The 23,498-nt window shown below is 39.1% G+C and overlaps 4 protein-coding genes across 12 annotated transcripts in view; 2 read left to right on the top strand and 2 right to left on the bottom strand.

The window, feature by feature from the left end:
- Positions 1 to 2,600: 2,600 nt before the first annotated feature.
- On the top strand, positions 2,601 to 7,220 carry LOC149932356 (uncharacterized). Of its 4 annotated transcripts, none has more exons than XM_090155917.1 (4): positions 2,601 to 2,670; positions 3,130 to 3,420; positions 4,972 to 6,465; positions 6,526 to 7,220. In XM_090155917.1, exons 2-4 carry the CDS (start codon positions 3,244 to 3,246, stop codon positions 6,871 to 6,873), a joined length of 2,019 nt encoding a protein of 672 aa, XP_090012043.1. In that variant the 5' UTR covers positions 2,601 to 2,670; positions 3,130 to 3,243; the 3' UTR covers positions 6,874 to 7,220. The 4 variants fall into 4 exon arrangements, with proteins under 4 accessions (XP_090012043.1, XP_090012045.1, XP_090012042.1 ...); XM_090155919.1 differs by having other exon boundaries at positions 2,617 to 2,651; XM_090155916.1 differs by lacking the exon at positions 2,601 to 2,670 and adding an exon at positions 2,679 to 2,833.
- A 386-nt stretch (positions 7,221 to 7,606) lies between these two features.
- On the bottom strand, positions 7,607 to 17,429 carry LOC149932355 (SWI/SNF-related matrix-associated actin-dependent regulator of chromatin subfamily A containing DEAD/H box 1 homolog). Of its 3 annotated transcripts, none has more exons than XM_090155336.1 (16): positions 17,233 to 17,429; positions 16,753 to 17,025; positions 16,387 to 16,694; positions 15,287 to 16,314; positions 15,033 to 15,223; positions 14,824 to 14,959; positions 14,623 to 14,758; positions 14,423 to 14,560; positions 14,259 to 14,354; positions 14,083 to 14,193; positions 13,876 to 14,025; positions 13,629 to 13,817; positions 13,455 to 13,573; positions 13,210 to 13,392; positions 7,942 to 8,051; positions 7,607 to 7,862 (listed from the first exon to the last, which is right to left on the bottom strand). In XM_090155336.1, exons 2-16 carry the CDS (start codon positions 16,802 to 16,804, stop codon positions 7,804 to 7,806), a joined length of 3,006 nt encoding a protein of 1,001 aa, XP_090011462.1. In that variant the 5' UTR covers positions 16,805 to 17,025; positions 17,233 to 17,429; the 3' UTR covers positions 7,607 to 7,803. The 3 variants fall into 3 exon arrangements, with proteins under 3 accessions (XP_090011462.1, XP_090011461.1, XP_090011460.1); XM_090155335.1 differs by lacking the exon at positions 17,233 to 17,429 and adding an exon at positions 17,127 to 17,155; XM_090155334.1 differs by lacking the exon at positions 17,233 to 17,429 and having other exon boundaries at positions 16,753 to 17,174.
- Positions 17,430 to 17,657: 228 nt separating this feature from the next.
- On the top strand, positions 17,658 to 19,406 carry LOC149932354 (uncharacterized). Its single transcript, XM_090156869.1, has 6 exons — positions 17,658 to 17,961; positions 18,032 to 18,175; positions 18,242 to 18,447; positions 18,510 to 18,812; positions 18,876 to 19,102; positions 19,167 to 19,406. The coding sequence occupies exons 1-6, from the start codon at positions 17,928 to 17,930 to the stop codon at positions 19,240 to 19,242; spliced, it is 990 nt and encodes a 329-aa protein (XP_090012995.1). The 5' UTR covers positions 17,658 to 17,927; the 3' UTR covers positions 19,243 to 19,406.
- A 93-nt stretch (positions 19,407 to 19,499) lies between these two features.
- Positions 19,500 to 23,498, bottom strand: part of LOC149932353 (dual specificity tyrosine-phosphorylation-regulated kinase 1A-like) — a 101,194-nt gene continuing 97,195 nt past the window's right edge. For all 4 annotated transcript variants that reach the window (XM_090156866.1, XM_090156867.1, XM_090156865.1 and 1 more), the window contains 5 exons: positions 23,134 to 23,420; positions 22,907 to 23,053; positions 22,677 to 22,817; positions 22,266 to 22,611; positions 19,500 to 22,198 (listed from right to left, as the gene is read on the bottom strand). In XM_090156866.1, the coding sequence (XP_090012992.1) occupies positions 21,258 to 22,198; positions 22,266 to 22,611; positions 22,677 to 22,817; positions 22,907 to 23,053; positions 23,134 to 23,420 (1,862 nt within the window). In that variant the 3' untranslated portion in view covers positions 19,500 to 21,257. The remainder of the gene's footprint in view (positions 22,199 to 22,265; positions 22,612 to 22,676; positions 22,818 to 22,906; positions 23,054 to 23,133; positions 23,421 to 23,498) is intronic.

Below are 23,498 nucleotides of genomic sequence, written 5' to 3'. Positions count from 1 at the left end.
GTTAAATATAATACGAAGCAAATTTTAATGAAATAAATATCTACAGAGGCTTTTTGGAATTACTCGCTTACGAAATACTTGCCGCATCTTTAACGCTCATTTTATTTCAACACTCGCCCTTGATGAAGATACCGTAGATATCTGGTAGTGGACGACTCGTTCACTTCCTGTTGACGTTGTGACGCATACCACATGAAAAAGACCAATGCCGTCCAATTTCCAATATCATATAATGACTCGCACACCCAAGAAATCATTGACTGCGTTAGAAATCGTAGATATCCAAATATCCACACCAAATGTATTTACAAGAAGCAAAAACCTTACCATCAACAAAGCACAGAGAGCCACTTGACTAACCGCCAGCTTTTAAAGCAATTAACGTTAAATTATCTCCTTTGAATTAACAGAACTATATATAGGTCGTTAAGAAAGTGGACCACCCACAGGGTCTACCCTTTAACCCTCTAATCTCGGCTGACTGCGCTAAAACAAGATTTAACCTTTAAAAAATACCAGATTAGGCCTTCATAAATTCATTAATAAAAAAAGACTTTATTACCTATTATGCTTACGATGCCTGTCTTAATTTCAGTGAATCTAAGCAGCTATCGGTGGTTCTGTGGTAGAGCGCTCGACTGCCAAGCCGAATGGTCTGGGTTCGAAACCTGGGTGGCGCATTTGTTTTTAATCAATAGAGAAACGCTAAATTAGAATTTCTTCGATGCAATAATTTCAATTTCAATTCTATTTCAATTAAACCAAAATTTCGTACTCTATTAAATACGCTTCCGATAAAGCTGAAGGTCTAATTTTCAATAAGGCGTAACAAGTGTCGGTGGTTCTGTGGTAGAACGTCCGCCTGTCAATCAGGAGGTCTCGGGTTCAAATCCCGCCCGATGCGATCGCAAATTGATACTAAGACGAATACCGTGTACAACTGGTGGAAACCCTGCCATTGGACGTTGAGAGGTAGCATTACACTCAGCACTCGGTCCGTCCCAAAGTCATTAAGAAGAAGTTGGAGAGAAAACGCCCATATAAACACCACAGACTCAACATGCACATCCATCAGAACACAAACACAACAAATTCAACACTCACAACCTACGCATAAACATTACAAAAACCGTAATACACCAAACCGTCACGACGGTGAGCGAAAAAACACCATCCAAACCAAACCGCAAATGCATCCGTTAACGCTCACCGTCGCACGGTGGTTTTGCCAACCCTTTGAGAAACTGCGTACGCAGTGATTACACTTTGCACCGAAAATGCGAACGCGTTCGCAGTCCTGACAGACAGACCCACCCACAGACAGACACGGTCGTTGTATAACCCCTCCTAGGGGACTTTGTCCCCTCGGAGAGGTAAAAACTTATATAATAGAGTAATGGCACTCCGTAGCTTTGACCATGGTCGCCATTTTGGTCGCGATTTTTTATCTATAGGAAAAAGCATGGGTGTCGTGACGTGACGTCACACTGCCATTACTCTATGTCGTTGAAATAATAAATCTGTATTTTTGACAATTCTACATTGCCGAAAACCGATCGAAGATATGATAAACAAACCAGACAACGTTGCATACGACGTTATGCCACTTGATCGTATTTAGTTTCAATTTTTTTTTTATTATATGGCGCGGATATGCGCAATTCCACTCTAATGGCGGCCTTCTAGCTGGTACATCTCCCCCCAATCCAATCGTGGTTCTAGTCTCATTTATATTTCTATGGCCATGAGATGGGCAGATTACGTGGCGCCATCGACGCGCGGTGAAATGAAATACATTATGTCTTTTTGAAAATCAACTGTCATTTTATGTACACAAAGGAAGGATAGATGGCGTTGCAAATTCTTCCCATCTCCGCCTTCATACATGCGCGGGGGGGGGGGATGAATTTTCCCGGTCAAAAACAGGGGTGCCTTAACGCGGTAATCTTCCCTCTATTTCTTTTCTATCTCTATGATCGGTCCTCTGGAAATCAGCGTTGCCAACCTGTACGATAATTATCGTTTTGTACGATAATTTAACCTTCCGTACGATGTACGATATCACAACGTACGATATCGACAATTGTACGATAATTCAGTAGGATGTACGATATTACAACGTACGATATTGACAATTGTACGATAATCCAGTTGGATGTACGATATTACAACGTACTATATTGGCGATTGTACGATAATTCAGTAGGAATGAGTTTTTGTATTGTACGTTGTTGAAAAATATCCGTTTTGAGGCTTAGGTTTGGTATCAAAGTTTATTCTTAGAAATGTTTACAATTAAACTATAGTGCGCTCTCAAAAAAATAGTACCATTTATAATATTATGCAAAATTATGGTATTTGTACCATAATTATAGTACGTATGGCAACGCTGCCGGTGATTCTCTTTGCCTTGGAATATCGCGCCATTCAGTGCTCAAAGAGAGAGAAAAACCTCTCCCCTTTTCTACTCGCTAGTCAGACCTCTAGATATTTTTGAAGCGTTCGAACGGTACGATAAATAGGACTGAAATACGATAATTTTCAGGTGTTGGTACGATAATTCTATTCGATCAGGTTGGCAACGCTGCTGGAAATCGTTCGTAGTCTTTGGCGTTTGGCGTGTGAGCAATAACAACGGAGCCGACTTTGATGTAAACTACAAGTTCTAGCGTAGGTTTATTTGCCCCTTTGAAAATAGCAAAATGTTACGTTAAAAAATCTCGTACAAATTTAAGCGCGTTGCCTTGATCGTACACGTTTAAAGAACGGGGTATGAGGGAAGCGCGTTTGCGCTGTTTCCTATCAAGCTAACCGGGGTAGTTAATATCGAAATGTACGTATTAGCACAGAACTATATTCCGAATATTTACCTAATAGAATAGCTTATTCCATTTTTCTCTAGCTTTAAGATAGCTAAGAATAGAGTAGGATTTTTAAATGTTAGGTAGAACTTCATTTAAATCTTCCAATTGGGCAATGGGTTAGGCCTTATGTCTTTTATTATTGATCTAAAAGTCCTTGAGCCAGGTTTACTAGCCTAATTTATAGATAGTGCATTACTATATATATATATATATATATAAAATCTATTCTACTTCTACTATTAATAATGAATGGTATTGTTTGCAGATAAATCTAATTGTGGTGAATGGTTTGCCTTTGCCATAATAAATCGCATTGGAGCTAGTTGGTCAGGTGGGTGATCCAGCATCACCATGTTGCGTTCCTGGGCTACTTCAAAGGATGGGAGCTACGATTAGCAGTTTCTTTCAATCCGGAGGACACCTTTTGTCCTCTGGGATCTCTGATACCACCAGACATGTAGTTCTAGCATTGCTGGAAGAACTCAGAGCCCATGAAGATTCACAATCTCATATTCATTGGTCAACCATTGAGGGATTTTTGGCCAACATCCCCAAAGTAAAATTTTTTAAATTTTTATATATAGGCCTTTAATAACTTTTTAGGTAAATGATATATAACATTTCTCGGTTATCACTGTATCAAATTCTTAAAGGTATTTTCTGTTACACAACAAATCACCTTGTATCCTTCGATACAAGTACATACATTATAAAGATATTTTTTTTAGTTTCCCATTACTTACCCCTGGGCTCGGACATACTGAGGAAAGCTATGACCATTGCTTCAATAGACCGTCAGATTATTAATTACACAATTCATATTTCAATCAATAATTTGTTAATGCTTTTTACTAACTTTAAGTTAGAATAATCTTTGAATAAAACTGCAGATTCGTAATAAGCCTAAATTATTGATAATTATTGATAAACTTTGAGACAAGTTGGCCAAGGCATAAATAAGATCATGATGAAAAAAAAATGTAACCATTAATGAATTAATAAGCCTCGTTACACAACTGGTAGATTTCTACACTGAGTTTGCGTTCCTTAGTTATTCCAAATTCCGCCCCCCCTCCATCCCTATGGTAACGCTGATGGTTTTAGGGTGTGCCTAATGCCTATATAAGTTAAATGTAGGATTACTATTTTGAATTTCTGTCCAAAGTAACGGATCTCGCCTTAAAATTTGCTCTCAGTTCCGCTTGTCCATTTAATTGGAACATTTCTTATAACCAATATGAAGTTAAATGGTTATAAGGTGATATATAAATTCAAATAATCTGTAAAGTAAATTGCACCACAAAAAAATTCTCAATTTATTCCAGTAATTTTTTCAAGGTCGATATGAAAAATAAACCCATTGACTCATCACTCTAAGGCCAAATTTGGGAATTGCTTCGAAATTTTTCAAAGATAATCTTCACTTTCAGATGATGACCCCTTTCTTTAAATCTAAATTGCTCGGGGTGCAAATTTTCTAGGGTGACCCATTTTGTGTATTTTTTTGACCCGAGAAAAGGTTATTAATGTAAGGTCAATTCTGAATTAAATGTTTAATAATTAGAGCGGCATCCGACGGTATGTAGTATTTTAAATGCCAACTATATGTCGTTCCTTGACACTTGGAAAAACCACCGTTTGATGTCCAAGTAGGGCAGTGAGAGTGGCGAGACTCGATCACGCCATGTATAAAAACCAGTTTCATAAATTTCCTCAACAAAATTCCAAAGTACCATGGCCCTACCCGGTTATTGTACTCTTACAGAAATATTTAAAAGTACGTGATTCTAGGGACGTAACGCAAAAACACGCCATTTCAAAGAGTTAGCTTCCTCATCTAAAACGTTAACTTTTGTAATTCATTTAATTAATATTAAATAAATAATAAAACTTCGAATTTCTTTTTGAGGAAAAATAATTTCAAATAACGTTACTTCAATTCTATAAACATTGATTACTTTTCCTCATAAAACCCCCGTTTCATCCCAAGAGACCCAAATACTTGTTCTAAATATGTCTTAATAATGCATTCTAAATTTAGCCATATTCTAAGAAGTTGCATTGAAACCCAATGTTGTGAATAATTGACTTTTTGCGTTAATGAAAGGGAGAAAATATATTGGCCGTCAATGGACCGGATGGATACAACCTACTACAGCGGGCCATCGGTTTCAACTGCGTCGAGCTGGCCCGATGGATTGTAAACCGGGGCTGCGACGTCAATAGGGGATCGTGCAGTCTTCCTTTGCATATTGCGTCTTTGCACGGCACCGAGGAAATAGTGGAGATCCTTTTAAAACACGGGGCCCGCGTCGACTTGGAATCCCGCATGTGTTTCCCGGGCCCGCACAACCCCAATTGCGAGCTGCGAAGTTCGGTTCCATCACCCGGTATCCCCGACAAAATGTCGGAAAAAATGCAGTCTTCGGAATACTACGCTATAGACGGCGATCGAGTTAACATTCTGGAGATTCTCTTAGCTCAGAGCGAAGATAATTGGTTGCCCTGGCAGCAGAAACACCCGTTGCTGCATTTGGCCTGCGCTCGAGGAGCGTGGCATTGCGCCCGCTTTCTGGTGGCTGAGAGGTACGATGAGGTTAACCAATGCTACGACGAATACTATCCAATCCACCAAGCGTCGCTCCAAGACATGAAATTTCTTAACTTGCTTCTCCGATACGGGGCCGACGTATCCGTGCGTACCGCTACTCAACAGATGACGGTCCTTCACGTCGTCCTCCTTTTGGGCAAGAAATCTGCCGAGGACACTTTGGCCACAATCAAGGTGTTGCTAGATCAAGGCTGCAGAGAGCTCATAAATGAACCGGACAGCTTGGGCAACACTCCCCTCCACGCCCTGATCGTTCGATACGCCATCGAAGAATCCCGTTACGGTTACGACCACGAACCGCCGCCTTGGAATAAGTGGGATATGCTGCATTTGATGCGCTACCTGATACAGAACGGCGCCAGCCCTAGCATAAATCACCAAGGAAATAGCGCCTTGGCCTGCGTCCTCAGACACGTTCGAGACTGGGAATTCCGATACGAGCTTTTGGACATGTTGCTTCAGAACGGTGGAAATCCCAACTGCGTGGGTCGCGACGGTTCGGTCCCTTTGATGGTCTGCCTAGTGCCCCTGATAAACAAAGACCCCTTACATTGCTTAACGCATACCAAGAAGGTTTTCTACTTGAACTCCGTCAGGTTATTGTGCAAGTACGGAGCCAACCCCAACTGCGCGTCGCGTAGTAACTTGACGCCTCTTCACGTTCTAGTCTTCACAGCCAGCGAGTACATAATCATTAACCGCGAAGAGGAGAAGTCCAACGCCTTCGCCTTCATTCGTCAACTTCTAGTCGTTCTCTTGCAACATGGCCTCGACCCCAACGTCGGCTTCTCACAAAGAACCCAACACATTCTATTCGCCCTAATGGACATGGTTCAAAATGCTCGCATACCGAGCGACCTCGACTACGTGTACCAACTAACTTTAACTCTTTTGCAATACGGAGCCGACCCGAATGTCAGCATAAGTACCACCGAACCGATGATTTGTCATTCGCAAAGTTCGGTGTTTCTTAAGCGATCCTCGAATCAGGTAAACCATTCGTCGACGACCGAAGTCGACATATTTTAACGACCTTTTTTATCGTTTCAGGTTTTGTATTATTACGTCCAGTTAGTAATTCGCAAAGAAGAGTTGTTGGTAGATGAAGAACAACGGTTCGCCCGCCTGATTCTGCTCTACTATAACGCCATGCGCAGTAAAGAACTATACGGTTGCTTAAAGATTCTACATACTCAAACCACCCTGGTCCCGATGCGCCGAGCCGTTGCCAATTTAATACGCGAACTTTACTCGAATCCGCGGAGTCTTCAGCAATTATCTCGCATGGCTATTTACAATGCCCTCAACTACAAGTTAGCCCCGAACGTAAACAAACTTCCCTTGCCCCCCCTGATGAGAGAGTACCTTCTGGAATGGACTCATCAACCTACTGCTTAAAAAGATCGTAATGGTTATCCCTCTTACTCTTAGCGACTACTTCGCGTTTGGGAGTAGCTAAGGGTTTCGTGCGTTTTCCATTTGTCCATTTATATTTGTAGGTCTCACATTTTGCATCGGGGGTTAGTAACAATTGGCAAACTCAAAACACTCGCTTCTTATAAATCTTGTAAAAAAATAGATGTATAATACGTAAAATATGGAATTAGTGTTTCACATTTGAACTATTCTTGTGCTAAGGTAAATATTTTTATAAATATGAAAATAATTAAGCAACGTATACATATACATACCTACTACATACTCTTTTCTCTTATCCTTAATCCTTTGTAAAAACTTTTTCTTCCTTGTGTAGGTTAATATCGTAACTTTGTTTGTGCAATAAGAATTGGCATAGAGTACTATTACATAAATACCGCGTTTTTGCATTGTTAATATCAACTGAAAGTGAAATTTTTTTATATTTAAATTATTTTGCATTCCGGTATATATTGTATGAGGTCAAAAGTCCAGTTGTAATATAAGCCATTTCTCATTCTTCCCCAGTAATGTTGTTTATAAAAAAAATCGGCATAATTGAAACCCTGTGATTTATATCTGTTGAATTCTGTAATAGTTAGTGTAATTGTCATTTGTTTCTTTGCAATAAACATCTCGTTACATTATAAACTGGTAATCCTGTTTAGTGTTATGATTGAAGTTGGTTGAAACACCTCAAAATGGTTCCATTTTTAACTAAAATAATTTATTTTGAACCACTCAAAATGTAATAAGACAGATCATGTACAACCTTATTTTGTAAGAAAAATTGTTTTAAAAAAAAGTAAAGTAACAGCGTAAGAATGAGAGTATTTAAAGTTTTTTTTTAACAAATTGAATTGGTTTTAATATTACTAGATATCTAACTAAATAGTCAATATCCCTCCCTCATTATGAAAAGCCTAAAGCAGATTTTAGTAAATTGCTAGCTACACTTTTACTCTCTTCAGCTAAAAAAAAAGTTGAAGGATTAATATTGAGAAATCTTATTTCTACAAAAATAAATTCTAAAGCACATTAAACACTTACCATTATCACTGGATGTGATATTCTTTTCAAGTTTAAGTTTCTCCTGTGCGCAATGCAGCATTCCTTCTTCAATGGTTCCTTTACTTATCATTCGAATTATAGTTACTTCCCTAAAGAAAAAAAATTAAGCTTTTCTTTTAATATTAAAATCAAGTTTTTAGATGCGATAAACACTCAACAAATTCAATAGTTCTGTTTATAAAATAACCTTGGCCATCTTGTTGAAATGTTGCCTCCCCGCTTCAGCTGTGGATCCGTTTTCTCTCCCACTAAAGAGTTTATGAACTCATTCTTATGCATTGGCTGAACTATTCCAGGGCAACATTTCAACAAGTTGGGCAAGCGTAAAGACATTTTATAAAATCAACTATTGTGAAATAATATATCTATATCTATATTATAAGGAGCGCTTGGTACGTTGGTCGTCGTTGGTCGTACGTCCCAGCTTTCAGGAATGTGTGCTTAGTCTGTCACGAAGCCAAAGGCGGGGCGGCGATGAAAAAGCGACCCGCGTTACAGAGGGAAACCGAGACTGCCTTTGGCTTCGTTACTGAGGTGGTTCGACCATAGACTAAGAAAGTATATGGTTCGACTATCTATTTTCTCAAAATCTGTCGCCCCTGAGAGTTGGGCCGTGTTTGTCCCAACCCGCAATACACCCGAAATTTTCTCTGTTTCCGCCGCGAATTTCGGAGGGGGGGGGATCGTATGGGGTAGTTTCGGAAACGGGGAGGTGGGAGCCTGGGGTTTCGGGGTCGTTCCGATTTGAAAGTCCCGTGGCTGCATTCAACAACTCTAAAAAAGCTCAGCGCTGAGCTCAACGGTCAGCGGTTTTTGCTAGACGGGTTTTTTGACTTCCGGTTTTGACGTCACGTTGATCCTCGGAGCCTCAGCGGAAACATCGCCTGAGCGAGATGGTTTTTCCGTTGCTTATCGGTATAGTGACGTCATTCGACAAAGTTAAAGGAGGATTACCAGACGATATTTTGTTCGTTACAACAACTTTTAGTTTTTCTCCGTTGAAAGTTGTTGAACGTAGCCCGTGGCTCTCTCGGCGTACGTTAGTCCCGTGGCCTTAATGCATCAGTCATTGGATACCGGGGGTTTGAAGGGGTACAGGAGGGGTTTGGTACGACTGCGAGTTTGAGTTATTTTTGCGAGGAAAAGAGTACTACAGAAATGATCACATGGGGAAAAAGGGGGAGAGGGTACCACGGTAATTATCACATGGGGAAAAGGGGACGGTGGGTACCACGGTAATTATCACATGGGGAAAAGGGGGAGGAAGGGCCTTACTGGGGTGGTTCGACTATGGGGAAAAGGGTGCCACGGAAATTCTCGCATGGGTAAAAAAGAGAGGGAGCCTTACTGCGGTGGTTCGATTAAGGGGAAAAGAGTGCCACGGAAATTCTCGCATGGGTAAAAGGGGTTGGGGGGGGCGTACTGGGGTGGAGTGCCTCGAAACACACAAGTAGCTGAGGGCCCGCCTGTAAGGCGGGCTTCTCGGCTAGTCTATATAATAAGGAGCGCTTGGTACGTTGGTCGTCGTCGGTCGTACGTCCGAGCTTTCAGGAATGTTTGCTTAGTCTGTCACGAAGCCAAAGGCGGGGCGGCGAGGAAAAAGCGACCCGCGGAACAGAGAGAAACCGAGACTGCCTTTCGCTTCATTACTGAGGTTGTTCGACTATCTATTTTCTCAAAATCTGTCGCCCCTGAGAGTTGGGCCGTGTTTGTCGCAACACGCAATACACCCAAAATTATCTCTGTTTCCGCCGCTAATTTCGGAGGGGTAGGGGGGATCGTATGGGGTAGTTTCAGAAACGGGGAGGTGGGAGGGGGGGGGGGTTTCGGGGTCGTTCCGATTTGAAAGTCCCGTGGCGCTCTCGGCGTAAGTTAGTCCCGTGGCCTTGATGCATCAGCCATTGGATACAGGGGGTTTAAAGGGGTTACAGGGTTGAATTATTTTTGCTGGGAAAAGAGTACCACGGAAATTCTCGCGTGGGAAAGGGGGAGGGCAGTACTACGGAAATTCTCGCATGGAGAAAAGTGGGAGAGGGTACCACGGTAATTATCACATGGGCAAAAGAGGGAGGGGTACCCCGGTAATTATCACATGGGAAAAAGGGGGAGGAAGGGCCTTACTGGGGTGGTTCTACTATGGGGAAAAGGGTACCACGATAATTATCACATGGGAAAAATGGGGAGGGGGGACCCCGGTAATTATCACATGGGAAAAATGGGGAGGGGGGACCCCGGTAATTATCACATGGAAAAAAAGGGTGGTTCAACTATGAGAAAAGAGGTGGCACGGAAATTATCCCATGGGAAAAAGGGGTTGGGGGGGGGTTCTGGGGTGGAATGTCTCGAAACACACAACTAGCTGAGGGCCCGCCTATAAGGCGGGCTTCTCGGCTAGTCTATATTATAAGGAGCGCTTGGTACGTTGGTCGTACCTCCCAGCTTTCTGAAATGTTTGCTTAGTCTGTCATGAAGCGAAAAGAAAGCCAGCGCGGGACGGAGAGAGAAGCTGCTGCCTTTCGATTTGTTAGTGACTCAACTATAGCCCTTTTTGTGTTTTTGCTTAGGCAGTAAGGGTACCAAAGGCGGGGGGGCGAACAGGAGAAGACAAAGGCGGCATGGGACAGAGAGAAACCGGGACTGCCTTTCGCTTTGTCATTGGTGGTGGTTCGACTAGCCTATAGGCAGAAATAGCGACGTCTCCCCCCGCATCCCACGCTGAAGTAATTATAGTCGACCTTGAACCACCGACGTTCGGACTTTGGATTAGTCACTAAGGAAATCGGGAGTGCCTTACCCTGTTAAGCCGGCCGAGTGGTAAAATCTACGCAATCAGCGCGTAAGGGTAGTGGGTCCTCTTATTCCACGCTATTCTGTGGTCGAGAAAACCTATTACCTCGGTTTCTCGGAGTCTTTTTACTCAGTCAGGGCAAGGATTCTATATTTTAAAATATAGAATCCTTGGTCAGGGCAGCAGTAGGTAACATTGTCAAAGCTGGGACGAAGAATGCGGCAGGCTTTTCGACACTCCCGGCCTTTCCGCCGTTCTGCGAGGCTAGGAGGTCTCTCGGTCTATTCAAATTTTAAGGGACGAGCGTCTTGGTTTCTGTTCGTCACGAGGGGAAAATCTGCCATTGGGTACAGGGGGTTTACAGGTACAGGGGTTTACAGGGGTACAGCAGGGTTTGCGACGAGAGAGAAAGGCGAGTTTTTAAGTTATTTATGCGAGGGTAAAAGGGTACCCCGGTAATTCAGGCATGGGAAAAAGGGGGACGGGTTGCCTCATTGGGGGTTTGGGTCGCGAGAGAAAGACGAGTTTTTATGTTATTTTTGCGGGGGAGAAAGGGTACCCCGGTAATTCTGGCATGGGGGCCTTACTGGGGTGGGCCATCAGCTAGTCTTCTTATTATTATAAAAACCACTTCGTCGTTGTCGTCGTCCGAGCTTCGTCTTTCTAGCCTCTGTAATCGAAAACCCTGTTAAGCCGGCCGCGTGGTAAAGTCTGCGCGTATGGGTAGTGGCCCCTCTTTTTCCACGCTATTCTGTGGTCGAGAAAACCTACTAGCTCGGTCTCTCGAAGTCTTTATACTCAGTCGGGGCAGCAGTAAGTAACATTGTCAAAGCTGGGAGGGGGAATGCAGCAAGCTTTTCGACACTCCCGGCCTTTCCGCCATTTGGCGATTCGAGGCGGTCTCTCGGTCTCTTAAAATTTTAAGGGACAAGCGTATTTGTTTCTGTTCGTCATGAGGGGTCAGCAAATCTGACATTGGGTACAGAGTTTTTTGTTATTTTTGCGGGGAAAAAGGATACCGCGGTAATTCTGGCATGGGGAAAAGTTGGAGGGGTGCCTTACTGGGGCGGTTCGACTATGGGGAAAAGGGTACCACGGAAATTCTCGCATGGGAAAAAGGGGGATGGGGTACCTCACTGGAGGGGGTTTGAGACGAGTGAGAAAGAGGAGTTTTTATGTTATTTTTGCGGGGGGGGGGGAGGGTACCCGGTAATTCTGGCATGGGGAAAAGGGGCAGGGGGGCCTTACTGGGGTGGAGTGCCTCAAAACACACAACTAGCTGAGGGCCCGCCCGTAGGGTGGGCTTCTCGGCTAGTAAATTTATATATATATATATATATACTGGGTGTTAACTAAAAACGATAAAAGGCCAATAACTCCAAATGTATTTAAGCTAGGAATTTGAAACTTTCAGTACACATAGAACGTGCAGGGGGTTACTTGACAACGGAAATTTCCATGACCTTGAACCATGTCTTCAAGGTCATTTAAAATATATCTCAAGAACCATTAGAGATACAAAGTTGGTTTCAATTAGAAAAGTGTTCCCCTTCACATTTTAGGTTTATATAACTTTGATCCTTCTTTATTTGATCAATAACAAGTCTAGGGAATTTAGACTAGGTTGAAGGGCTAATAACTCTAACAATATTCATGCTAGAGTATCAAAATTTTCTAAACATACTCATCTGGTATGCCATCATGGTGTTTTGCATTGGGTAAAAGACATTTATTAGACTTAAAATTTCAATTTACACACTTTAAAATTGGAGACTTTTCTCTAAATCCATTGGTTCTCGAGATAAACTTTGAATGACCTTGAACCATCAGTTGAATGTCATCAGAGTTTGCAAATTCTAAAGACTTCCTATTAGATGAGTAAGTCTAGCACAATTACTTTTCAAGTTAATAGCCCTTCAACGTGGTCTCTGGCACATTATTTTCATCACGATTTTGTTTAAATTTCCTAAATTGGTTATTGTTCAAATTAGGTGGTATCAAAGCTATTTAGACCTCAAATGTGACGGGGAACACTTTTCTAATTGAAACCAACTTTTAAATGGTTATCGAGATAAATTTTAAAGGACTTTGAACCATAAGGTCATGGAAATTTCAGTTTTCAAGTGACACCTTCAACGTTCTATGTGTCCTGAAAATTTCAAATTCCTAGCTAAAACAAATTTTGAGTTATTGGTCCTGTAATGGTTTTTAAGTTAACACCCTGTATATTATATATTTAAATTTAAAATCAAATATTTGTTAATTTCAAACTATAGAAACACCATAAAACACATGAAAAAGTAAAAAGGACCAACAAAATGAGGGGAAAACTACACTTCATTTAGTCAATCAGCCAAGACTAATGAACAAAACTGTCTTATTGGCATTTTTATGTCATTCTCAATCATCAAACCAATGGTGGTTCTTGTCTTTTTTTTGCTATAACATTTAAACTGTACCTTGTTTGTCCAATTCGATGGCACCTATCTTCAGCTTGTTTATCATTGTAAGGGTTGTAATCAATATCGTGTAATATGACCACATTAGCAGCTGTCAGGTTAATTCCCAACCCACCAGCTTTTGTGGATAGAAGAAAGACAAACACTTCTTGATCAGTGGTGAAATTGTCAATTAGATCTTGCCTAAATCCCATAAAACCAATTTAATTTTTAATTCAAACTCGCAAAAAGTTTACTAGTTTTACCTTTCTCCTACTGGGGTTGAGCCATCAAGCCTGACATACTTGTGATTTTTAATTTTCATATACTCTTCAATTATATTCAACATGATAACAAACTGACTGAACAGAAGAACTCTTTCACCCTAAAATTTACCAGAATTCAGTAACATTGAAAGTGATGTATTTATTAACAATTACTTTTTCTTTCCAATCGGCTAGTATTTCATCGAGAGCTTGAAATTTTCCAGAGTCCAATATTTGGTCATCAGTGAGAACAAACTGTTGAACACTCTTTAAGGAAGAACACAGTTTGTGGATTTCAAAATCAGACATGACCTGCAAATCTTCAAAAATGAATTGTTCTTTCGAATCTCTGTGAACTGGTTCCTGGCATCGAAAACGCTCTTGTTAATCCAAATATTAGAAAACTCTTTTAAAATCATACCTTCATTAAGAGTTTAGCCATTTTTCTCAATTTGCTGTCAGTGTAAATGCACCTTCGTAGTAGCGGATGGTTAGCCGCTTTTCTAAGTTCCATCACCATGCCAATACCACCCATTTGACCATTTTCATCAGACTCTTCTTCTTCTCCTTTCTAAAACCTTAAAACTTTAGAAACTTTAACTGAAATTTATCATTCCTCTTTTTATACCAGCACTCTCGGTTTTAGTCTGGTGACTAATTTTTCATAGAGATTTTTTTGGTTGAGGCTCATAGGCAAGGCTCGAATTTGTTCCATTTTGGCTGGCAATTGAGTTAAAACCTACAAATATCGCAAACATTAATGTTGCCAATATTTTTGTCTTTCCGGTAAATAAAGTCTATTACATCAGCCTTGAGTCTTCTCAAAACAAAGGGTTTCATGATTTTTTTAGCATGCTCTATTTGCTCAGTTTCGTAAGCACTTCTGCTTTCTTCCGTTTTCTATAAATTATGGCATTATATAATAGTTATTATAATGTTGACTGTGATCTTCGATTTAATTAACCTACAGCGGTACAAGTAAACATCCTCCTGACATGTTCAATTTTCCCGCTAAACATGGTAGGCATTACAAATATTAAAAGCGACATCAATTCTACAAGATTGTTCTGAAGAGGAGTTCCAGTAAGGCACAAACGACGGTTAGCCTAGTAATACATAAAAGCCTTTTGTACCACAGACTTGATTAAGGGAAAGATTTTACTCTTACTCTTATTCCCATCAAGTTACGATATCTCACCGAAGCCATATTTTTAAGCATATGAGCTTCATCAAAGATAACGTAATTAAATTGTAAACGTTTGAACAAAGCTCTATCTTCTGTTGAGCTGCCCACCATATTATAACTGTATATTAAACAATATTAAGATAAGGGAGAAAAATAAAAGTGAAATTACATATTGACTCTTACGTTGTTAGTAAAATGTTATATTCAATTTCTTTGTTCACTATTTGAAGTCTCATTTCTTTCCTTTCAAGTTGGGAGCCCCGATAACAGATCACAGACATACTATCGCACCAAGTTTTAATTTCTCTCAACCAATTATCTTGAATAAGAACAAAGAAAAGGTATAATTAAGAATTCCAAGGTTCTAAAATTTAAATTAGAGCAATACCGACCAATGGTGGAAGAAGGAACGACAATGAGGTGTGGCCCTTTCTGCCCAAGATGAAACAAATGTCCCAAGAAAGCTATCGCTTGAATTGTCTTTCCTAATCCCATTTCATCAGCCAAAATTCCATTCAGTTCTTTCATATGCATTAAATAGAGCCAATTCAAGCCTACCATTTGGTACGGTGCTAATTTAAAGCTTTGAGAAAAGTTTCAATTAAAAAAAAATTCTAATTAACTTTAAAATAAACTTAAGTCATACTCTTTATTCAGAATAGACGGTTGTTCCTTTATAAGAAAACTATCATCATCATTGTCGTTCACTTTAGAAAATAATTTCTCCATTTCTTTGGAAAACTTTCCACAATGAGACATTAGCTTGGTCATTACTTCTCTCATTTGTATTACTTCCCTAGCTCCATTCAATAAATCAGTGGTAAGTTGCTTATCATTTTGAAATTTGGTGACCAAATCCACCCAACTATTAAAAGGTCTTAATTTTAAAACGCTATCTAGCTTCTTTTTACTAAGTCCAGCTACAGACAACACCTCAGTATGCACTGCGTCATTATAAAAACTTAAAACTGACAAACGAGCCGGTGTTTCCGTGTCATCAATATCACTATCATCACTGTCATAGACATTGTCTTTTCTGTAATCATCATCATTATCATCACTATCTCTCCCAACATCGCGTTTTTTCCTTTTCTTTTTGGACTTGTGTTTATTTCTTGAAAACTTGTTTTTCAAACTGCTTAATAAATCATTTTTGATGGAATGCCCTACTGGTTTGGCCACATGATCATTTTCATCTTCACTAAGTTCATGTTCCTTTGCTCTTTGAATTACTTGGGATGGTTTGGATTGCTTTACTTCTTGATCGCATTCAATTTTTTCATTTTCACCATTACTGTCTTGTTCTTTATCAGATTTTCCACTTAACTCGGGAGAATTTGCTTTAATTGGTGTTGGTTGACTACCATCTTCCTCAGATGATGATGATGATGACATTGTGTGTATTCTTCTTCTTTGTTGACTCGCACTTGCAGGTTGTTGAACTACTGGTTTCACCAACCATGTATCCAAAGTATTTGAAGGAGTTACAATTGGCTGAATTCTTTTGAAAGGTGGTGGGAGACCAGATGAGAATGTCGCTTTCGGTGGTTCATTTGAAGGTGATGGGGTATTTGACAAAAAATGTCTACAAGTCATTGCATTGCATTGATCCCTTAGCACATGAAAAGCTTTATCAGAATTCCATTGACACGCAGACAGGGTGTCTTGAATAAACTGTTGTTAAAAATTAAACATATTGCAAAACAATAATAATAGACCATTATAAGAAGTAATAAATAAAACTACCATAAGATCAAGTTTTGGGAACTTTGTCTTTAAGGAACGTAAGCTAAGTTCCTTATTTGACAAAAAAGAGCCAACTCTATCATTTGGTTCGACAGATGCATCACCTTCTTGACTGCAATCACCTTCTTGGGCATTAGAACCATTAACTATTGGTATTTCTTCAGATGACCTTGGATGTTTTGTTTTCTTAACAGGGTTTTCTTCCTCACTATCACTTACTATAGCTCTTTTAACAGCCTTATTTCTATTAACTAGAGATTCCATATCATCGTTTAAATTTCCATTTTGACTTAAGTTGTCCGATTGAGCTGTTTGGAGAAAAGAAGGTGGATTATACGAGATCTACCTAAAAATGAGACCACTTACCACAGCCATTTGCAAGAGATGCTGACTTACTACAGCTAGGTGATTCTGCCATTTTAAAGACTATTTTCCTTAATGTTTTATAATTATCTTAATTTTATAATTCCAAGTAATTCAGTCTAAAATGACATTTGCAAAGTCTAATTTTAGTTTTCCTTGGTTTAGCGGTTTCTATTTTGCCAGAGTTGATTCAAAAGGAAAAGTATTACATGCCTAACTTCCTTTTCAATTAGTTGACATAACACGCTTTAGTCAGATCCACTGTACATCACAAAGCTATATAACCAAGAAAAACAATAAAGGGAGATATGAAGCCTTGGTTAGTTTAAGAAACTGCTTTCAAAATTAAAGTACAAAAACCACATTGTACTGGAAACATTTGCTTCACTTATCATATTAATTTAAATTTTTGTAACTTTACATGTATAAAACTTATAGTAAATTTTATTAAAAATCTTTCAAAATGAAAGATAACACAAATACAATATTCCGGTTCGCGGCCATTTTATTATCTAAGAAAATGATGCAAAAACTGTCTAGGAAAAGTCAAGTTCCTTTGACATCGGCAAAAAGCACTAATAATTAGGCGTAGATCCTACTAGATAGTTTGTTAACCACTGCTAAAGAACACTGACGCATGCAACACTTTCAGTGTAACCAAACTAGTCATTGGTTCCTCCTATCTTTCTTTTAAAGGGACACGTTAAAAATCCAAAAATTGTATTACTTTTTTCATTGTCTTTTCAAAGAGTGTGAACTTCTTTTGAAAGGTACCTTTAAGTTCGTGGACTTTGGTATTCAAACATTTTCATTGGTCAATTTAACTACTAACTTCTAACCAATTAAATCAAAACCCGGGAAAATATGCCGCGAAAAAAAGTTTTTTTTTGCTACGGGGCACGTTTCTCCTCATTCAATCGAAAATGAGTTAGTTTAAAGAGTTTTTAATCATATTATTGAGTCGTATTTAATTTTAATTTAAAAAATTAATGTTTAGTTCTTATGCTCAATTAAATAACTTGAGATATATTAGAAGCATATATTGGTATATTTATTAAATTAACGGAAAAAAACTCTTGCCTCCCATCCTATTCCCCCTTAGAAAAAAACCAAAGGAAAACCAACTTCCTTTGCTGAAAACGGTAATTGTTTAAAATCCAGTCTATGCAGTAGTTCTGATGGCACAAAGAACAGCTTTGCAAGAAATCACCAGTAACTTTTATGATACTGTAAAATATGTAATAAATGCTTTCCGTACATTAATTCTTATTATAATTTGTAGCTGCAGAAAGGGCTATAACTAGCACAACTGATCATGTTCTCAATGTTTTAATTGATCTACCACTAACCCCAGTTTCGCCAGATGAAGAACTTATTCGTTTAAGAGGTCGTTACAAACCTACAGTTGCTCAATCCACCATCACAAGTTTGTTATAATCATTTTAAAAATTAGAATTTCATGTCATATCTTAAAAACCTGTATTACTTTAAGAAACAATTGATGAAATCCAACTTACTCCCAAGAAAACTCCAATAAAATCCCAGCGAAAAAGCAAAACGCCGCAGAAATTTACTCCATCAAAAACACCTAATGTAGCGAGCCGAACATCTCCTAGAAAGCGGTTAAATCTTCAAGATGTTCTTCAAAACTGTTCTTTGGTTTCCAGCGACTTGTCCCCTTCCAGTGTCAAAAATAAAGTACCATATTCCATAAAAATAAAAAATAGACCAATTTATAAATGGATTAATAATTTTTTTAGACTCCCAGTAAAAGAATGAAATTTCAATCGCCAAGTAAATTAAATAACATTCAGCTCACTCAGCATCTCTCGGCTTTGAGCCATTCTCAATTGGTTGACTTGATGAAAACACTTATAATTAAGCATCCTGAAATCAAAGATAGTCTTGAAGGTGAAATTCCATCACCAGATTTAAGTCCATTGGAAGAAAAACTTAATGCCTTGCAAAGGAATATATTTCGTTCAATTCCATCCACAAGATGGGAATCCAACCGAGATTCATTCTGTTTTAGGCGAACCAGTAGTCATTTACAAGCTTTCAAAGTATAGCATTTATCTTATTAACAGTGGTTTCTGTTAATAAAACTATTTTCTACGATTTTTCAGAAAGAATGCTTAGAGCAAGGTCGCAAATTTCTTCAACATGAACAATGGGAAACCTCTCTAGATTATATTCTGATAGCTTGGCGTTATGTTCGTACCTTACCAGATTGGGATAATCCTGCTCATAATAAGGTAAAAAGCCAATGCTTTAAGGCCCTGGCTTCTATATGCTTCACTTCAATTAAAAAGGCTCATTTTGAAGAAGGTGAAATGACAGAGCTGGTTGCGAGGTAATATATTGAGTGAGTAAACATTTCTTGCAAAAACATTTAAATAATTTCCATATCAAATTAGGTTAACCATTTTGGCAGAGGAGTACGAAAGCCTAAGCCCATGTGTAAAGTATCTAGAAGAAAAGCTTCAAATATAAAGAAGCTTTAATTCTATGACTACTTCAAACATTTTGAAAGTTTATTTCACGTTGCTACGTTACCACTTTTACATTAACATGGATTATGGATTAAATCAAAGAATTTTACTTCCAAAATGAATTGTAAATGTTTCTGGATTTCCCAATAAAGATAAAGTTTTTATGACAGGAGTGAATTTGTTTTTTATTAACAGGTACATCTGTTTCACAGCAACAATACTAGAGGAGGATTTTTTCAATTTATAGAAAGGGAGGGAATAGCATTTTGTCTTAAAGAAGCATTGTCAGGACACAAGTTTTATTTTTAATAAATGAAAAACCAGTATTTTAGAAGGGCAATAAACAAATTTTTCTAAGAGTAACTGCGACTCACCAACAGCAGGCATGCTCATGCTCAAATGGAATTAAAAAAAATGTCCCACTTAAAAAATTTCAAACTTTCTTTAAAATATGTAAGGATAAAACCATAAAAGAGTCGCAAAATACACAGTACTCGAGCCAGTAATTTGATCACAAAATAAGAATCGTATTACCAATTGTTAAATTTTAGATTTAAAACTTAAATAGGATGCAATGTATAAAAATGCAAGCCCGCTGTTCAGTGGTAACAAGTTTGGGAGAAAGAAAAATGAAACCATATTTATACAATTTAAAAAGTATTTGGTTTTTGAAATTTTTGGTCAGTACCGAATTTTATGAAGCGAGATCTTAGCTGCTATATATATATATATTTTAACAAGTTATGAACATGAATGAAAATGACAAATGAAGTCCACGCAGCTGACATTTTTTTTTATATTTTTAAATCCTATATACACCGCTCTTCGTCCAAAGATGAAAAAAAATCTTTGCTGTACATCTTTTAAAACTTAATACAAGGGAAAAAATCCAAACATTCTCCAACAAAATCCTTTCCATTAGTCTCTCTCACTCGGTTAAGTTGCGAGAGTAATGAGTAGTGAGAAAAGTTTTTGCAGGAACAATAAATAGCAACTCGTATTGCGATTACATGTTAATTATGTACAAAACAATGGAAACTTTCTCCAGTAATGTCCAATGATCTATAAACAAGTGTTATACTTTCGTATTAGTCGGTTTAAATACCAATAAGCACATGGTTAAGTCAATCATTGCCTTCAGTATGCAAATGACAATTTAAATCCCAATTGTTTCCTAAATAGGATATATTTTCCAAATGAAACCAGATCGCATCTCTCGAACCGGAAGTTTCAAAACTAACTTTCACTTTCTTTTTTTCAACTTTGCGCAACGTTTTCTAATTTGCACTATTATTTTCCGTTCAGATTGACTAAGCTTTTACCATCGACCCTCCTAGTGCCAAAGCTTTTTCAAGATTTTTCGCAAATTGTCCCCTCAGCTATTTAGATCATAAGTGAATCCAAAGGGTACGGATCAAAAAAGGCAGGATGAGACGATCTTAATAGGCTAGGTTGGGTTCATCCCATTAATTTAGCCACATTTTATTTCATCCTTTTAGTGGGTTAATCTTGATCTCTTCCTTGGAAAATCCAAGTTCTCGTTCCCAATTTAAAGAGAAGTGGTTGTGGGTTTGCATTATCCAGCACCGCCGATTCCTTTCCACAACGACACTGTTTTCCTCTAGTCAAGTGAGCGTTAGAACTTATCACGTGCAAAGCGGAGCTAAATTGGATCAAGTTTTCCGTAACTTAATATTCTCGCTTTCATTTGATGCAGCACCAATCTTTTATTACGTCTTGAAGGCCGAGTAGGAACTCGTTTCCCAATTTATTTTTTCATTTACGAAGTTTACACCCTAGTGTGCCATAATGTAACGTAGGCAATTCCAGCCAGACTTAGCGGTTGGAGACAAACACAGCTCGGGTAGCGGTTAGGTCCGCGAAGATAAAAAAAATATAAATTCTTTAAATCTTCATAATCCCTTTTAGTTAAATTATCGAGCATAAAGACACTCGACTTTTTGAGTGTTTAAATCCTCATTTCATTTTATTCCACCTCTAGTCTGGCTGGCTTTGTCAATGGCTAGCTACAGGGCTTTGCTCTACACACACCCCCATCATGGGTGAATCGTCTCTCTCCGACTGCTGCTGACGAACAGCAGCTACTACATCCGACGCAGCCACAGAGGCTGCTATGCTGGAAGGCTGCGAAGAGGCTGATGAAGAGGAAGATGACGAAGGCGCATTCAGTCCAAAATGTTGGTAACTGTGGGCGCCGAAAACTGAGCCAGTGTAGGACATGGCTACGTTACCCAATTGGAAGCCGAGTGACCCTGTTTGAGTGCAGTCTAAAGAAGGTGGAGCCGAAAACACGTTCATGTCCATTAACATAACGTCGGAAGACACGGGTCCAACAGCATTATTTGTCGTTCCTGACCCACCCGTTGTCCCGGCTAACCCGTGATGGTTAGCTCTATTAAAGCCTACAGTTAAATTCACCGCAGATTGTAGACTATCAACATTAGCTTGACTCGATGCAACAGAATTCGGCACATTCATTCCAGCAGGATGCATATGGCGCCTAAAATTGTGACTGTGACTATGAATGTGGCTGTGCCCAGAAGATCCGTTACCATTAGCCCCCACAGCACCCCTACTACTCCCCACACTAGAAGGGTACGAAGGGTGTTGGCTGTTACCAGAAGAAGGTATAACAATAGTCTGCGTCGATGGTGTGGAAGTTACACCTGGTAACGCCCAAGAATGTGATTTTTGGGTGCTGCGATACATGGCAGGACCTGTAACTGGGCTCTCGCACTCCATTGCGGAGCTTGTAGCGGAAGCTAGAGATGTAGAGGAAGAGGCACAGCTGAATGGCAGGCTGAAAGGACCTCCAGCGGAAGAGGTTGAAGAGGAAGAGGTCTGCGTGTAACTGTGTTGTTGAAGTTGTCCGTGGGGATGTTGATAGGAAGGGTCAGATCTGGCTCTACCAGGTGGATGAGATGTTGCTGAGGAGGCTAAAATTATACAAAACAATGGTATTTAAAACCAATTAGGAACCAAAGAACTAATGTTTCATTTTACCAGAAGTAAAACCCGATGCTCCATTGCCTCCTCCCAGGCCCCCTGTTCCACTGTTTCCTGAGCTGGGGCTGCCAGTAGCACCGTGATGTTCCATGGCAGGGCTGGTGCTGGCACTATGAGTAGTGCTCGTACTTTCATCAGTTGTTCTTTTAAAAAAGCTATGTTGCAGCGCATGATAGGGAGTAATTCGAGTCTTTGGATCATAATCTAACATTCTTAAAACCAAATCTTTGAATTTTAGATAATCAGACACGGTATGTCCTAGTTCTCCCAATCTTCTTCCTCCTGGACCACCAGTTTCAACCCCAAGAATATCATGAAGTTTCCTCGCACTAGGTGGTTTGTACTACATAAAAAGATAATTATTGGAAAAATAATTTAAGAATCACACAGTGTCATTGAAGGACATACCTTTTTCCCATCTTTTGTTTTTTTAAGAACATAAGTGCTGTCTGGTAACCGATCAAAGTATTTCCTGGCTTTATGAGCTCTGCTCAACAAACATTCAGGTGGCATACCCAACACTTCAACAATTTTATTCATTTGGTCAACCTAATAAGGAAAAGTAGACAAAATTGTTTTAAAAATTATGAAGATTGAGATAAATTTTTAACTCGGAATCATACAAATGAATTACTAACTTCATTAGCTCCACTGAATAACGGTTCACCACTGTGCATTTCCACAAGTATACAACCTAAGCTCCACATGTCTATTGCCATGTCGTAAGGTAAACCAAGTAGTACTTCGGGAGACCTGTAGAACCTACTTTGAATGTACTGGTATATCTGAAGGACAAATAACTTTATATAATATACCAGTTGGGAAGAAAGGAAAGTAATGTATTGGTTAGGTGTAAAATACTTACTCTTTGACCTAATTGACAGGAACTTCCAAAATCCACAATTTTAATGGCACTGCGTTTAGGGTTACATAGGAGAATGTTTTCTGGTTTCAGGTCACAGTGAATAATGTTGAGGTCAGGACTGGAGAGGAACATTAGGGCCGTACACATTTGTTGCGCGAATTTTCGAGTCAAGTTCAGAGACACCCCGCGAAAATTTGTGTTGCGCAATAAGTCATACAGATTGTACGATAGGAGTTCAAATACTAAGCACAAATGATTTCGCCACATAAAGTGTCCTTTCAATTTCACTATTTGAAATAAAAAAATATTATAGATAACCACTTGATTATATTACACTTATATAAACAAATGTTCAAACAAATTAC

Source organism: Leiobunum rupestre, chromosome 8 (genome assembly GCF_980474605.1).
Source record: "Leiobunum rupestre chromosome 8, qqLeiRupe1.1.hap1, whole genome shotgun sequence".
Classification (NCBI taxonomy): domain Eukaryota; kingdom Metazoa; phylum Arthropoda; class Arachnida; order Opiliones; family Sclerosomatidae; genus Leiobunum; species Leiobunum rupestre.
Note: the sequence above shows the minus strand (reverse complement) of the source record. Positions and strands in the feature narration are given on the sequence as shown.